We start from the raw sequence: 16,843 nt of genomic DNA on the forward strand, positions 1-16,843 counted from the left end.
CCATCTGTCAGAACCACTCCCCCGGAGTAACCCCGGATAGGTTACCTGAACTCGACGGTAAGCTTAACATTCTCTGAGCTAACCGGTCTCCAGGGCTTTCGTCTAATCAGCTGTTCTTTATCCACAGTGCAATCGGTCCCGCTCCTGCGTCTGTCAGCCGCTCACTCTGCGAGCCTGTCAGTGAGATCGGTCCCGCACCTGCATCGCTGTCAGTTGCTTGCTTTGCGAGCCATTTCTGTTGCCCGTTCCTAAATAAACATCTTAAACCACTTTCTGCCTCCTGATTGTGATCTGCATGTGGGTTAAACACTTGAAAGCCATGACAGTACCAAAATTATTAATTATATTAAACTGTGTTAATTTATTTACTGATTTGTAAAAAGACCACATCCTGTTCTCATTGCAGCAACTACAAAAGGCATTCAATATTCCTGAAACCCTTTTCTTTATATGTCCAGGATTGAGACAGTATATCCTGAAACAGGCTGTTTTCTGTCCTACATTATGAGTAGTAGTTATAGTGATGCACAGACGTTTATGCTAGAGGATAAAATAAGAATATTTTATGCTAGGGCTGTCAGTTTTAATACATTATTAACACGTTAACTTTGTTATACCATGTTGGCAAATCTGAAAATGGAGAATCAGATCACAATGATCAAATTGGAAGGGGGGAATGTAATGCCATTGAGCCATGATGAGAGCAACATGGGTTGGGACCCTCACATGCACAAAGGACGCTCCCTCTCAGCGGGGTGCCTTCTGAAAACCACCCCCACAGACGAAAGACCAGACCCTCACTTCTGCCCAGACTGTGAGACGACCACTTCTCCCTGGAGCACACCAGGACAAGGCTACTGCGTCTCACCTCCTCCCTCCCTGAGACAAAAGGAGGAGAGGGAGGCTGGCCCTAAAAGCCCACAAAGTGCACAGAGCAGCCATTCTGTGGAACTCATCTGCCTGCCTTGGGGGTGGGGGGGGGGGGAATTCTCCTCCTCTGCGGAGCGGAGAACCCAACTGAATCCGGAGAAACAACACCCTGATCAAAGCATAGTTGCACTCTGACTTCTGCGCAAACCAGCCGCAAAGTACAGATTGCCGAAACAACTTTGTTTATTTTTGTTAGCCATTACAGGGAAGCGAACCCCAGACAGTGCTGGACACCCAACAAAGCAACCCGTTTCCGCATGCTAAGGGGAACCTGCTTAAATCGGAACTGCAATCGGTCGGGGCTGTCTGCAGGACATTGGGCCTCCGATCCTGAACACATGGATTGGAGGCCCGATTGTAGGCTGCAGAGCTGCTAAGCCATTAGCCCGCCGTGAACAGACCAACAACTTTTCCTGCTTTTCACTGCCTTCCTTGGATGACCAAAGTGGACCGAACTCACCGACAGGTTGGATAAAGAGAGCCAAAGGGAGAGTTTAAATGGTTTATTGGGAAATGTTGTGTGATGCGTTACACATGGTTGCCTTAAAACAAAGGGCTAACGGAATAGCTCATTGCTAGCATTCGGTACCATGTAATTGTCAAGTGTGTTTTATGGTTATAACAAAGGTTATCTCCACAAGGGTTTCATACATTGATGGGACATTAATGTTTAGGTTATCAGGCCCACTCATTATGACCAAAATAAAACTGAAGCTTTTATTTGTTAGCGCCGAAAGTTTGCTAGCCAAAATGCTATTAGCTTCTGGTAATTTCCAGTTCCGTTTTTCTATAAAAGCCCGTTCCAAGCATAAACCTTGTTTGTTCTGCTCCGTCGTTTGATAGAGCTATGAGCCTTATTCCCGCATTAATATTGAATATTAACGTAAAGGCAATTTTGATAACTTTAGGCCTTAACCGATTTAGCGACCGATCACTACAGCGACCCCTAGTGCCCGGAGGTATAATTGCATAAACTATCCCAAGCGATCCTAAAAGTAAATGATTTTACTGGGCAAATCAGTCTTTAGAATGTTATTTACTCAAATAATGTTCTGGTTAAATTGGGATTTGCATTGTGAATGAGTTGAAACACATGTCAAATGTTACCTTTGCATGTAAATAGTTCCTTACCTTAGTTTCTTTTTATCTTCATATTGCTTATTAGTTTAGTTAAGTTGCACTAGCCTAGTAGAGAGGATTTGTTAATCGAAATATTGTCAGATAAGTCAGATAAACAGCATTACATAGTGATGTTCTCTGGATGTTCATTTTATTTTTGTTATTAAATTCTTGAACTTGAAAAGAAGTTCTCACTCCTTTATTCTATGTGTTTGCAGGGTTTGCTGTTAAAAGATCGCTAGTGCTCGAATTCATCCATTTGATTGTCTTGCAGTGTTGTATAGTAACAAAGTAAAAATACTTCACTACTGTTCTTAAGTATATTTTGGAGTACTTTATACTTTTATGGAGTATACATTTTTTTGAGAACTTTTACTTTTATTTCCGAACTTAATTGCATACTTTTACTCCAATGCATTTTCAATGTTTGGTTTGGTTACTCGTTACAAAAAAAAGATAGAAAGAGAGACATGCCAGACGTGCGTACATGCACAGGTTCGCCCGAAGAGCTGCTGTGGGCCAGCGGGGATGGGGCCTGGCGCTCCACGCAGCCAATCACTAACGCGCCTGGTCTTTTATTGACAAGGTAGACACCCCCCTTTAACGCCACTCTCATTGGTTGTGCTGCCTTAAATTCCGCCTTCCCTCTTCCTGATTGGCTGTTTCGTATTGCGTATGTGTGCGTGCATGTGCGTGCTTGGAGCACGAGATTTCAGTTTTGATTCATACTGGGACACTGCCATTACCACAATTAAAACTAGACTACGAAACTAGTCCCAGTTAAGAAACTAAATATTATCTGCACTAAAATAGGTGAAAGCTGCTGAGTGCAGTTCTGAACAGAAGCAGAAGAGAGTTTTGATTTGTTGAACTGGAGAAATGTAAGTAACTAACGTTAGCATCTCAAAATAACATTTAATTCTGAAGTATAACATATTTTATCAACAAAAACCTAATCTCTTTTATAAAACTAAATATTCTGTACCAGGCAGAAGTTCTGAAGACAGCAGGTATAATTTCTTTTGCATAATATACAGAATAAGAACACTAGATGCTGCCGTTTAGACCTTTGCGTAGTTATAATAGTATGATTAGGGTTCCACAAAATAGTAGTGCTATTTATTTGACTATTTCCACTTCTAGAATTATAATAACGACAAATAAAACAGAGAAACACTATTTACATTGGTTTTCTTGTACATAGATTTCCACACTGTCCATTAGTAAATTAGTACAAACCAGGGCCGAAGCGAGACATTCTCATCATCAGGGGCTTAGCCCATAAAATATTTCATCATCACAAGGGTAATTTGGTACACCAAAAAAGTAAGCAATTATTTAATCTGTAGATGTGGTCGCAACATTTATTTAATACAGGCCTTTACATATCTTAAAGTTTAATCTGCTGTTGTTTAATAGTCTTACTAGTACAGGGGTTGGACAATGAAACTGAATCACCCCTCATTTTAGTGTGGGAGGTTTCATGGCTAAATTGGACCAGCCTGGTGGCCAATCTTCATTAATTGCACATTAATTCATTAAGAGCAGAGTGTGAAGGTCCAATTAGCAGGGTAAGAGCACAGTTTTGCTCAAAATATTGCAATGCACACAACATTATGGGTGACATACCGTAGTTCAAAAGAGGACAAATTGTTGGTGCACGTCTTGCTGGCACATCTGTGACCAAGACAGCAAGTCTTTGTGATGTATCAAGAGCCACGGTATCCAGGGTAATGTCAACATACCACCAAGAAGGACGAACCACATCCAACAGGATTAACTGTGGACGCAAGAGGAAGCTGTCTGAAAGGGATGTTCGGGTGCTAACCCGAATTGTATTCAAAAAATATAAAACCACGGCTCCCCAAATCACGGCAGAATTAAATGTGCACCTTAACTCTCCTGTTTCCACCAAAACTGTCCGTCGGGAGCTCCACAGGGTCAATATCCACGGCCGGGCTGCTATAGCCAAACCTTTGGTCACTCGTGCCAATGTCAAATGTCGGTTTTAATGGTGCAAGGAGCGCAAATCTTGGGCTGTGGACAATTTGAAACATGTATTGTTCTCTGATGAGTCCACCTTTACTGTTTTCCCCACATCTGGGAGAGTTACGGTGTGGAGAAGCCCCAAAGAAGCGTACCACCCAGGCTGTTGAATGCCCAGAGTGAAGCATGGGGGTGGATCAGTGATGGTTTGGGCTGCCATATCATGGCATTCCCTTGGCCCCATACTTGTGCTAGATGGGCGCGTCACTGCCAAGGACTACCGAACCATTCTGGAGGACTATGTGCATCCAATGGTTCAAACATTGTATCCTGAAGGAGGTGCCATGTATCAGGATGACAATGCACCAATACACACAGCAAGACTGGTGAAAGATTGGTTTGATGAACATGAAAGTGAAGTTGAACATCTCCCATGGCCTGCACAGTCACCAGATCTAAATATTATTGAGCCACTTTGGGGTGTTTTGGAGGAGCGAGTCAGGAAACATTTTCCTCCACCAGCATCATGTCGTGACCTGGCCACTATCCTGCGAGAAGAATGGCTTAAAATCCCTCTGACCACTGTGCAGGACTTGTATATGCCATTCCCAAGACGAATTGACGCTGTATTGGCCGCAAAAGGAGGCCCTACACCACAATAATAAATTATTGTGGTCTAAAACCAGGTGTTTCAGTTTCACTGTCCAACCCCTGTATATCCCAATAGTATATTGTTCTCATTTCAATGATGAAATGGACAACCACTCATGTAACAATTCAGTTTTGGTGTCACTAAACGTACTCAAAGTATAGTATTGGGTCCTCCATGCTCCTTATGTATTAAGATGTACTGCACATTTAAACATTGATAACTCACTATTGTTAGGGAAATAAGTAGTTGTCTGAGAAGATGTAGGTAAGGAGAAGCTGTTATCTACACTTCAGATATATGATGTAAGAAATGTGTTTGGAATATTAAGATAAATTACATGAAATGGGCTACACAGAGCAACTACAACCCAATTGTACATTTGTTGAAATTTGAATTTAATATTGTTTATATTATTTTAAGTGAATTTGACTTTCAAAGTTTACCAACATCTAACAAATGTCATTCAAACTGCATTTGCTTTGTTTTACTTTTTACTTATACTTTTTATTTCATTACATATGTACATCTATTTTTACAGTAATTTTCATACTTAAGTATAAGACATTTCAGATACTTTAAGACTTTTACTCAAGTAACATTTCAGTCAGTGACTTGGCCTTTTACCAAAGTCATATTTTGGAGAGGTACTTATACCTTTACTTGACTCAGAGATTTCAGTACTTTATACAACACTGATGTCTTGATATCAGCTTAAGAGCTGATTATCACCAGATAATACTTAACAGACAGAGAGTTACTTAATTTGTATGAAATAACTTTAAACAGTGTATAATTGCACAACAACCATAAGGCTGATAATTTCTTTGTTGCGTGTTAATCGCGCATGAACACACGCACACCGTTCCCTAATGTTTTTTTCCCCACAGTGCTCTACGGCCTGTGTTTCTTTTACCCTCAGTGCTTTCCGTAGTTCCAAGATGCTAGAGACTGTAGCAAAACAGGCCAGCGCTTACTGTTAAGTCTGCTTATTTCATGCGACTTTGAGCTTCTTTTTTGTAAAGTCGCTTGTAAATTACATGAGTCGTGGGTTGCGGTTTTTTGGGCCTGTTTCTCAAAGTGAAGCCACTTATTTGGCTCTAAAATAAGTGGCAATAAACAGCAGTTATAAAGAGACCGGATTGCACTACAGACATTATGACTACAGACAGTATAACCAGCTGAAATATCCTTCCGCCTCATCATGCACTGAATCACATCTTCCTCTAGACAGACATAGGAGCAGACGGACGGGAGTGAAGGCAGAGGGAGAAACTCTGCCCATATATGGTTCTGAAGATGAGTTTGTACACACTGATAACATTGCAAAAACCAAACCCATAAACCATACTTTAATGCTTATCAATTTGTTGTCTTTGTATTTGACAAACTAAGGCTGAATCACATTGCCAAACAACGTACCCTGGAGTTACAGTGTCAGTTCTCTTTCAATGGTATTAAGCTCCTGCCCAGTTGCAAGCAAAGTGTAAGACTCTGGAATGACCTGGAAATTTTAAACCCTGTTCCAGACCTTAAAAAAACTGTACGAATGTGGATATAAACAGCATGCAAAAATATACAAAGAAATTATTGCTGTTGCTCAGAATTAGATGTGTGTGTGAGAGAGTTAAAAATTTAACAATAAAACTTGTGACTATTGAAATATAAAATTAGTATAAATTTATATGTATATGCGTATTTTCATGTCTGTCTTTCTCTAAGGGGCAAAAAAATATTTCAGCATGAAAGCAAGTATTTATTTATACATTTGATTAAACATTGTGTAAACATTAGGCCATTATCATTAGCGATTTAGCGATTATTGGCCAGAGTTTAACATTTTATGGCACCAGGATGTTTTCATTCCAATTCTGAAAAGTGCTTGAAAACTAAAAACTAAAAAGAACTTTTGTACTAGCATGTTTTTTATTTGTGTCATTTATTGAAACATTGCACAAATAGGCTTTTACACTTTCAAAAATAAAAGGATAATATATGTGATTAATTTGCGATTAATCGTGAGTTAACTATTGACATTATGTGATTAATCGCAATTAAAATCGTTTCACAGCCCTATTGTATACAAATTTTTTATTCATTAATGGCCTTATTTGACATAAATGAAAAAAAAAACAATATTTCTCATAAATGGGAGGAAGACTTAGGCACTGTCTTAAAGATGACTTGGCATCTCTAGACTGGTTTCAAACACCATTTGTTTGCAATGAATTATGGTTTTCCCAGTAAGACTTAATTTAAATCATTTTAAAACAACTTTCTTTATACCAAAGGGGAATTTTAATAATTACGCAATCTTCACAGGCAGCACTCTTTTATAGTTTTTTGGGAGATACCTGTCTCATTTGCTATCAGAAACAAACTGCTTGGCTGAATTAAAATACCTTCATATCAGCCAACAGTGTGAATAGTTTTGAGTTTAACTGTATGTAACAATAAATATGAGAAAAGATTGGAAACTGTCTACTAAAGTTTTTTCTTCATTACATCACAAAGATTTCAGAGGTTCTTGGGGTTGTGTAGGAATTGTGAAAGCCACTGCCTGATAGTCCAGTCATTAAGTCTGTTTAACCAGCAGTACTGGCCTCCTGCTTTCCCTCTGGAAGCAAAGAGAAGGCTCTTACCTTTTGCATAGAGTTTTTTTTTTCGTGTTTGACTTCATCTGTGTTTATTATACTCAGTGGCGAGCTATGCCTGTAATTGCTGGGCTTTTTCTGGCCAAAAACATGCTGCAGCTGTAACTGCTAACTTTGTAAGCAACAATCTTGACTTCACTTAAAGAAATGTAGATAAGAAATGCTCAAGTCACTTTTGGAATAACTGCCCATGCACAAGACCATCCTACCTGCTCCTCCGCTCCTCAGGGGAATCGCATAAAAAAAAGAAATCTCAAACACAACAGGCTACACATCCCATAAAAAAAAAAAAAATTCTGCAGTCACTAGGCTGCAAAAACAGCCTAGTGACTGCAGAATCAAGCTCTTTTTGCATGGTTCTTTTGCAAAATGCAACAAAGCCATGTAAAACCATGTAAATGAACAATTCTCTGATCATTATAACTTATCTGAAATAAGTAATTTTACAAATTAGAGTCCTGTTTATTTGTAACACAGTTTCACCTTAGTAGTGAAGCATGTGTTTGTGGGAATATTTGCTGCTTTGTGTTTTCAAAGCATCCAGTAGCGGGAGGAGGCTGAAGCTCTGCCCATTTCCTCTCAAGGGAAATGGGGATGGAGAAGAGTTTATAAACTCATGTGCATGTTTAAACCTAATCCACAACTGAATGTTGTGTTTTCAGTGCTGCAGCGAGGAAAGGTCTGACCTACATGGGCAGAGTGTCTGGCTTTATTGGAGGAAGGGCTAAAAGATTTGGAAGAAATGTACAGTGGAAGCTGCTGTGAGATTGTTCAGCTTTGTTAAACCTGCAGGCTTCTGCAGTTTATTTTCTTATTTAGAGAAATACTATATCAGAACCGACTGACAGCTCACTGTAATTCCAAACCTTGAGCAATCTACAACGTTGGGACCAATGTACAGCAGCAGCTACTCCAAAGTCACTCCAGCGGCTCAGAAGAAGATGCAGTACCGCCCTAAGGGCAAGAGTTGCGGCTATTACATGCGCATCATCTTCTTCTTCTCGTCTCTAATTCAGTCTCTCATCATAGTCAGCCTTGTGCTCTTTCTCATCTACGGGAAGACCCAGGACTCTGCGTCCTCGGCCCAGGACCTGGAGGAGAGCCACAGCCGACTTTCCATCGAGAACGTCGCCCTCCGGGCGCAGAGGAAAAATCTGACCAACCTCCTTAATGTCACCATCACTGAAAAGGCTAAGAATGACTGGGACCTTCGTAAAATACGGAATATTGTCAACCGCTCGATCACAATGTTCCAGGACATGGACAAGCAGCTGGTAAGACTAATTAGAGCACATTGCTAAAATAAATGACAATTAATTTGTCATCAGAAAATGTTGGAATGGTTTTTAAGCTTTGCTCTGATGTATGTGGAGTAGCAAAGTCCGGCTAACAGAGAACCTACTGTAATGAGTGTTCTGTGCATGTTAACCCCACACATCACTGCTTGACCCACCTGTTATATCAGTTATCTATTGCTTTTTTGACAAAAGTAGTTATTGCAGAGGACATTAGTTTCAAATTGCACCGTAAATATCTGCTATGATGCTCTTCAAGGAGCCTTGGTCCTGCGTATCATGCTCCTTTACGTTTAATCTCAAATGCAAAATCTTGGGCTCTTCACTGGATATCACATGATTTAGCCAGTTGCACATCTTCAACAATCCGTAGACAATACCACTGATATGTTTTCATCACAAACTCCCAGCATATCTCAGGGATACCTCCTGACCTGGTTTGACTTCTTGGTTCAGTCAGTTGGGGCCAGTCTTGAGCAAAAATGGTTGTTTTGTTTTGTTTATGTTTTCATAAGCTTCTACTGTCAGAAATAACATACTGAGGGCTGAACTGAGGAAAAGCACACTGAGCCAGGCCTTGGAGCAATGTGTTGCTGTTTACTACAAATTTAATTTACAATATCTAAAGGAAGCTGCTCTTCTATTTCCACTTATCCATCAACCCATCCATTATGCATACACGGGGGGTGCTTATCTCCAGAGGTCACTGGGAGAGTCACCAGTCCATCCAGGGATGTTTAGAATTATTGAAAGGTAAATTCATTCAGTGTTTCTTTTTAACCCTGTACAGCACTTTGGTTTATTGTGCCGTTTTGATGAGCTTCAATCTTGGATTGGATAAATCTTTTGGCTCCCCTTATGCCTTGCCTTTTTATGCACCTTAAAATCTAAAGTCATGCCACCCCATCATATGATGACAGCATTAAATCTCTGTCTAACATGGGGCACAGACCACTGAGGCTGATCAAAACGAGTCGCACATGGTCAACTCTGGTAGGATAGACTTTTACTGATATTTCAGGCATGCTGCTTAAAGAAACACTGGTGACAATTAGAACTTTTTAAATTGTTTGTTTTCATCTATCATGGTGCTGATTATCCAGCAGTGGTTTGTTTGTTTGATAGGATGGGCAGTGGTTTGGATTATCTGAGACCATGTTTATCGCATACACTGTAAATTCAAATTACCGGAGCAATTTAGTCTATTAAATGTTTCCCCCATTCGAAAAAAAAAAATTAACAAAATATTTTTTTAGTATGGCTACTTATAGTTTATTTATGTAGTTCTTGTCACTAAACTTGTTTTTCAGCTCCACTGAAAAGCATCAGGATTTTAAATGTAGACAGTGAGTAAACAGAGTGTAGTACTTGCTTGAAAAAGACACAAAATTAGCAACAAAATTTTTTTTATTCACACCAGTTTAAATGGATTTAGTTTTTGATTTCCAGTCTTTTCCTGTTTATTTTGTTTTGTGTGTGTGTGTGTGTGTGTGTGTGTGTGTGTGTGTGTGTGTGTGTGTGTGTGTGTGTGTGTGTGTGTGTGTGTGTGTGTGTGTGTGTGTGTGTGTGTGTTGCTGCGAACCACGCTGTTCTTCCAGCTGAACATCTGTGCCGAACTGGAGATAAGGTTTTGGATCCATAACGTTTTGATTGCTGTTTTATTGGTTTTCTGTACAGCGCTCTGGGATTGCTTTGTCTGTGAAAGGTGCTGAATAAATAAATAAAATAATTAAATAATATATACACTTTGCCAGTGAACGCTGTGAAGATCTCACTGCAAGCCTTTACGCCGTGCTCTGTCCTCCGCTAATGTAGACCAAACTACCCTCCGACATCCTTAAGAGGGACAATAAACCTGTTCTAATGATTTTGTCACAAATTTAACATCTTCAGCTTGAGGATTTACTTCCTGACAATTTTTATGACAAAAATGACATTTGCTCTCGCTTTCCCTTTTAAGTAAACACATTATACACTTTTATGCCATTTTATTGTGTAAGTGGCGATTCTCAACATCTGCTTTTTTTCTGTTCATTAACTTTGCTCTTATGCATCATTGATTCCTGTTTTCAAATTAACAATGAATGCATTGTGATGTATTGAAAAAAAGTAAATACTAAATTAATCAGTAGTTATAATGCTGGGAACCCTCGTGTTATTTGTGTAAATTTAGAAAATATGCTGCAAATCACAGGATCTTTTTCAAAGCCACATTGATCTACTGTGAGGCTGATTACAGAAATCTGTGCAGTTTTGGCAACCCTGCTAGAGAGCCATAGTGGTCCATTTAAATGACAATCCTTCCCAGTGGAGGAGGCTAACAGCTTTTGTTTTGTTTTGAACAGCTTGATTGCAACCAGGGGTGGTCGGCCTGCAAATACACCTCTTTTGTCAACCAAGGCCGTAGTATTTGTAAGTACATTATGCGTTCACTGCAAATCCCTGGGGAAAAAAAAACACAATTAAATGTCACCCTACTATCTATAATATTTTATATGCATTTGCACAAGTAGCTGCCTTTATTTATTGATATTTTGTTTTGACATTTTAAAGCACCGCAGCCTCCTGGGAACTGTAACTGCGGCCTGCTGGTTCAGCAAATGAAAGCGGGACTTGAAATGTTGGAATCCAACTTGACTCAAACAAAGCGCATAATGGCATACGAAAAAGAGCTGATTTCCAAAGAGAGGGACGCCCTTATCCTGGAAGCTATCCGTCTCAGGAGAGACAAATCCACTGTGGAGAAGGAGCTGGAGCTCTTCAAGGAACAATCGAAGGACAATTTTGCCAAGTTGTTGGGTCCTGTCTCCACCGTCTCTCAGGCATTACTAGGGAAGATTGAGTCTCTCTTCCCTAAGCATATTGCATTCCAGCTCACTTGTCCAAAACAAATGGAACACCTGGAGCAGATCCAAAGCAACTGCACCAGCCTGTCCCGGGAAGTGGAGAACAAGCTTCAGCGCTACCTGGACATTGTTGGAGACCAGGTGTCAAAGTTGCAGTTCGAGAACAACCACTTAAAGGCAGAGAACTGGCGGTTTTCAGAGGACTATCGCTGGTGCAGCCAGAACCGCACCGGCATGATTGAGCAGCACAAACGTAACAGAGAAGAGCTTCAGCTGAATCATGATAGGGAGAAGGAGAGACTCCTGATGGACAAGATGAGGATGGCAGGGGAGATAGAGGTCCTGAAGACCAGTGTGAAATACAAAGATGCAGAGGTGGATGTCCTGAAAGGACAAATAAATCAGCTCAACATGTCATGCATGGGGAGGGTAAGAATACATTTACACATCTGAACACTGGGGGGGGGGGGGGGGGGGGGGGGGTAGGCGTTTTAGATGCCTTCTAGCTTTAAAGAAAAGGGTGCAGAGAAAACTGATCACTTTAGAGTAAAATGTCTACAACAGATTATCTTCACAGCCACATTCAAAACCCACGCAGAAATTGACAGAAACGGATACAAAAGGGAAAATGTGAAGTAACCACACATTTCCCCCATATCAATTATTCTGTCACCCTAAGATTTACAGATCAGGGATAGATTTATGGACATAATATGTACACGATCAAAGCAGCTAGAAATGACCCAGCATTAGGTTCTAAGCAGAGGGGATTTTAAATACTGGGGGGGGGGGGGGGGGGGGGAGGGTCTGAACCCACATAACATGTCTCATGTGATGTCTTCAAGCTATTCCTGCATTATTCTGCTGGAAATTTATGTCCATAGTGTGTGAAAAGTATTTCCAGATTAATGTTGCTTTTTTTTTGTTGCTTTTTTTTAGGCTGGACCAGGTGGATTTCCAGGAGGGGTCCCGGGCTCACGTTCAACCATACCGAATCCACATGGGATGGGCTCATTTGGTGGTGGTGGTTCCAACTATTCTCCTTTCGGTTCTCCCAGTTTAGGTCAAGGTAGGACAGGCATTGGGTCAGGTACAAGCTTTGGCTCTGGTTTGGGAGGAAATAGAGTTGGATCCACTGGAGCAGGCTCATCGAGTTCAACTCAGCAACAACCTGGGTTAAGTCAAACCTTAACCAACATGGGGCAAGGATTTAATAAACCAGGATCAGTAGGAGCAGGTTCATCAAGTTCCAGTTTCCTGACACCTGGGTTGAGGTCAAGCATAGGTAACACTGGTGTTGGGTCAGAAGCAAACAAACCTGCATCAAGTGGGAGAGCGTTTGCCAATTCTGGATCAGTTGGGTCAAGTCTTGGCTCAAGTGGGACAGGATCAAACAAACCAGCAGAGGGTGGGAGAAGCTCAACAACCTTCGGGTCATCGTTGGGGTCACTGGGGTCCAGTTTAAATCAAGGTTCAAGTGGGACAGGATCAAACAAACCAGCAGAGGGTGGGAAAAGCTCAACAACCTTCGGGTCATTGTTCGGGTCACTGGGGTCCAGTTTAAACCAAGGTTCAAGTGGGACAGGTTTAACTAAGCCAGCGTCAGGTGGGAAAAGCTCTCCGAGCTTTGGGTTTGGGTCATCATCTGTATCGAGTGGGACAAGTGCAACAAGCGGGTCTAGTGGCTCAACAAGTAAAACCTCATCGAGTTTCCCTTGGTTTGGTCAGGGTAGCAGTACATCAGGGCAAAGTAAGACAGGAAGCGTGCCAGGGAGGACATCTGCTGGGAGTGGGATTGGTGGAACTGGATCTATGTTTGGTGGAGCAAAGACAAACGGAGTGTCAGGTGGCTCAGGTAAGACTGAAGCAAAAACATTCAGAAGTTTTAAGTGTATCTATCTATTTTACAGTTGATTTTCAGGAGCATCTTTTATGTAAATGTTTTGAATTTTCCCAGACCCAGTGTCTCTGAGCATTTACATCTCAAAACTTCTCTGGTTCTTGAACAGGCTGTATTCAGGATTTTGTTAGACCTCAGTGGACGCTTGCATACCAGCCCAGTTTTGCAGTTGTAGTTCTGAACATTGGCACCTTTGTCCTGAGACAAAGTCTAAATCTAAATTGGGATGAATTCCTGTTTTTTTAAACCTATCAATGGCAGCTTGTTGGGTCCCAACAATAAATAATACCATTAGCATCATCAATACATATCAGAGGAGTAGTTGGAATATGCAGACAAAGAGTAGCATGATTTCTAACATACTCTATTTACCTTTTAACATCACCATGCTTGTAAAAACCTGGACCATATATGTTTCATGTAACCACAGATCCTTTTCCCTTCTATGTTTCACCAACAGCCATCACCCAGCACATTCAGGAACTACAACGCCTGATCAACCCACAAGGGCCCCAGTGAGTATGGATATGTGCTAAAATATGGTTAAATTTTGCAGCTGGGCTTTTATTTCTCGATTTATCTGAGAGCATTTGCAAAGCATTTTGAATCTATAAAGCATCATTAAAAATACACTGTGTGTATTTTCCAAATAAATATGAGTTGATAAATTGTGTCTAATTTTAGGAACATGCATGTTAGCCATTGGCGGTGCCAGAATTTTTTCGTTGCTTTTGCTTAGCAGTTGCTAAATGACAGACAGGAGTTGCAGGCCGAACGAGAAACTTCTCCATTTTCAAACTCACCGTTATCCTACAACTTTACCGCTTTTATTGATTTACATTAACCTGCAAATATCACGAGATTTGTCTAAGGTCAAAAATGTAAGGATTGCTCAACACAGCCCTTAATTAAGTTAATTAAGGGATGTGTTGAGCAATCTTTATATTTGAAATTATAATTAACCCATTACTAAACTACTACGGTGTATTTTCGGTTTCCAAGGCAAAAATCTTGGGCTTGCTTAGCAGTTGCTTGGCCAAAGCTACCCCCTGCCGCTGCCCACGCTGTTAGCATGAAAGTTTACACTCTTCCTCCCTGCATACCATCAAGAATAACTTCTTTACGTTTTCTCTTTGTGTTTTCTTTTCAGGGAGAAGCAAGATCTATCCAGAGCACTGGGTTAATCCTGCACAAATACATGCAAAGATAAAGCAAAGGTTTAGATAACAAAGGCAATGTAATGTGTTTATAACAGAGATAATGTATGTTTCTCATACTGAGCTCATGTAACCTGGCTAGCAAAATTGCTTATATCTCTTGAAGTTCTTTCCATCTTTTTTCATGTTATAATCCCAAACCTCCATGTATTTTCAACTTTATTGTTTGGGTTGTGATAGAGTAACACAAAGTAGAGCTTTTTTCTAAATGGAGGGAAAATGACACAGTTTTTGTTTTATTTTTTCCATATATAAATGTGAAAACCATGAATAAGTATCCAGCCCCTCTGGATCAATACTCGGCAGAACCACCATTCACTGCAACTACAGCTACATATTTCTTTTGGAGTACATCACTACCTGTTTTGCACATTTAGACTCTGAACTTTTTGTCAGTTCCTCTTTACCAAACAGTTATATTCAAACATTTGGGAAGTCAGTCGTTATGCAATATCCACCTTCTACATTTGGAAAAACATGTGTTGCTGGAGGTTGAAGCTATGCTTCTGTCTCGAGTATTTTCCAGCCTCTAATTGTATATTTTTTTGTTTGTTTTTTGTATTTCAAGAATTGTCATGCTTGGTCATTTTCCCAGCTTTGACCAGCTTCCCTATCCCCACATTATGATTATGCGTTCTCGGTAAACGGTTGCTACATATAATTTTTCACATAGGCTAACATATTTAAAGGGTAACTCACCCCCAAATCAACTTTTTTTTTGCCCATAAACTGTACATGGTGTTCCTATAGTACGTTCTACATATCCTGGTCATTATTTAGAAAAAGTTGTGCACATTTGTTGAAATCCTGCTTTTGTTTCTAAAACCGTCAGTGTGCTGATCTCCTTGGGTTTAACGGTGGTCTTGCATTGAATTTCGAATTAACATTGCTTTCAGTTGATGTGACGTAGTTCTGAGAGAGCGGCCTCAGACTAACCATACAGAACAACTAAAAGTCACACCGGGGGACTCTGGCTTCTAAAGGCAAATGTTTTGACGTTCACTTTATTTAGGGTTATCAGAGTAAAAGAGGTAAATGCCAATGCAAGCTATAATTTTCAGATTTTTACAAGTAAAAGATTTCATTTTGAAAACTATTTCCCCTCCATTTCAGTTACGCTCTATTTTTTGTCAATCAGTCACAAAAAAACATGCCGAAAATCTCAAGACATATGATTATGTTTGCAAGGCACTGTATTGCATATGGAAAAATAGACTTTATGATAAACATTTCATTTGTTACATCTTTAATACATATGCATAAAATTTATTTGAAAAGTGTGTCGCTCTGTGGTAAAGATTGTGTTACACATTGTTTTCAAACAGCGTGTCATTACCATCATCATATCATGATGCTGTATTGTTGTGCAAACACAGCACAGAGTTTCTCTTTTTTGTAAATATATGAAAATAAAATTTTTGTTGGAACAAAAGCATTCCTTTGGTACCTGCTTCTTTTTGCTTTTGATAAACAAAGCTATTTAAACTATTACCCCACTCAGACCTGGAAATCACTGTTTGTCCCTGTGTGCGTCACCTATTGTGTAGCTAATTGTCTTAAAGTGGCTCTCTGGCCCCTGCTGTGACGATTTACTGGCAACAAGGTTTAATCCTTCGATCAAGTTTATGTTTACCTGTCAACGTGTCAGCAGACAGAGGCAAACTGATGAGGGGAACTTTGGCAAAACTCTTGTGTACGTGCGCCCTGTAAAAGCAACTTGACAGTCATTCCTTGTATAAAGAGCTGGTTCCTGTTACCTAAACAAAAGCACTTAACATCTCACACGAAGACAACGTTGTTCAGAAACAGAGGACAGCTGGTGTTGGTGTCATAGTGTTGTGACAGAATGCATACTGGATCATCGTTATGTGAATGCTTGACTTTTTATAGTACACTTAATGAGTAGGTTATTTCCATAATGAAGACACAATTAGATCACACACAAAAAGCATCAGTTCATAACCCCATAACATTTGGACATGGAACTAAAAGTGACCAGGATAAAAAAAAAAGCTAGATGAACAGACAAACATCCTGTTGGTTGCACCAAGGCCCACTTGTATTGTTGCCCGTCAGTTCAGGACATCTCTGCCCTCTGCAAAGGATATCCTTTGTTTAGGGGAAACTATTTTTCCACATTTGGGATGTACCGCTCACTGAAGAGGTAGCTGTGAGGATAATAAAGGTCAACTTCTGGGAGTCATTTTATTAAAAGGCATGAAATAAAAGATGCATTCGAATAACATA

At 40.2% G+C, this 16,843-nt stretch overlaps 1 protein-coding gene across 1 annotated transcript; it reads left to right on the forward strand.

Moving 5' to 3' along the window:
- Positions 1–7,972: 7,972 nt before the first annotated feature.
- Positions 7,973–16,031, forward strand: plvapa (plasmalemma vesicle associated protein a). The gene is made up of 6 exons (XM_021322080.2): positions 7,973–8,612; positions 10,979–11,045; positions 11,187–11,908; positions 12,419–13,334; positions 13,840–13,894; positions 14,530–16,031. Exons 1-6 carry the CDS (start codon positions 8,232–8,234, stop codon positions 14,561–14,563), a joined length of 2,175 nt encoding a protein of 724 aa, XP_021177755.2. The 5' UTR covers positions 7,973–8,231; the 3' UTR covers positions 14,564–16,031.
- Positions 16,032–16,843: the final 812 nt, after the last annotated feature.

Source organism: Fundulus heteroclitus, chromosome 6 (assembly GCF_011125445.2).
Source record: "Fundulus heteroclitus isolate FHET01 chromosome 6, MU-UCD_Fhet_4.1, whole genome shotgun sequence".
NCBI lineage: Eukaryota > Metazoa > Chordata > Actinopteri > Cyprinodontiformes > Fundulidae > Fundulus > Fundulus heteroclitus.

Bases quoted from the DNA above. Each gene is read 5' to 3' on its own strand.
- plvapa (XM_021322080.2), top strand. From the start codon at position 8,232: ATGTACAGCAGCAGCTACTCCAAAGTCACTCCAGCGGCTCAGAAGAAG. The intron at 8,613-10,978 runs GTAAGACTAATT...TGTTTTGAACAG, and splicing joins AGGACATGGACAAGCAGCTG to CTTGATTGCAACCAGGGGTG. The intron at 11,046-11,186 runs GTAAGTACATTA...GACATTTTAAAG, and splicing joins CAACCAAGGCCGTAGTATTT to CACCGCAGCCTCCTGGGAAC.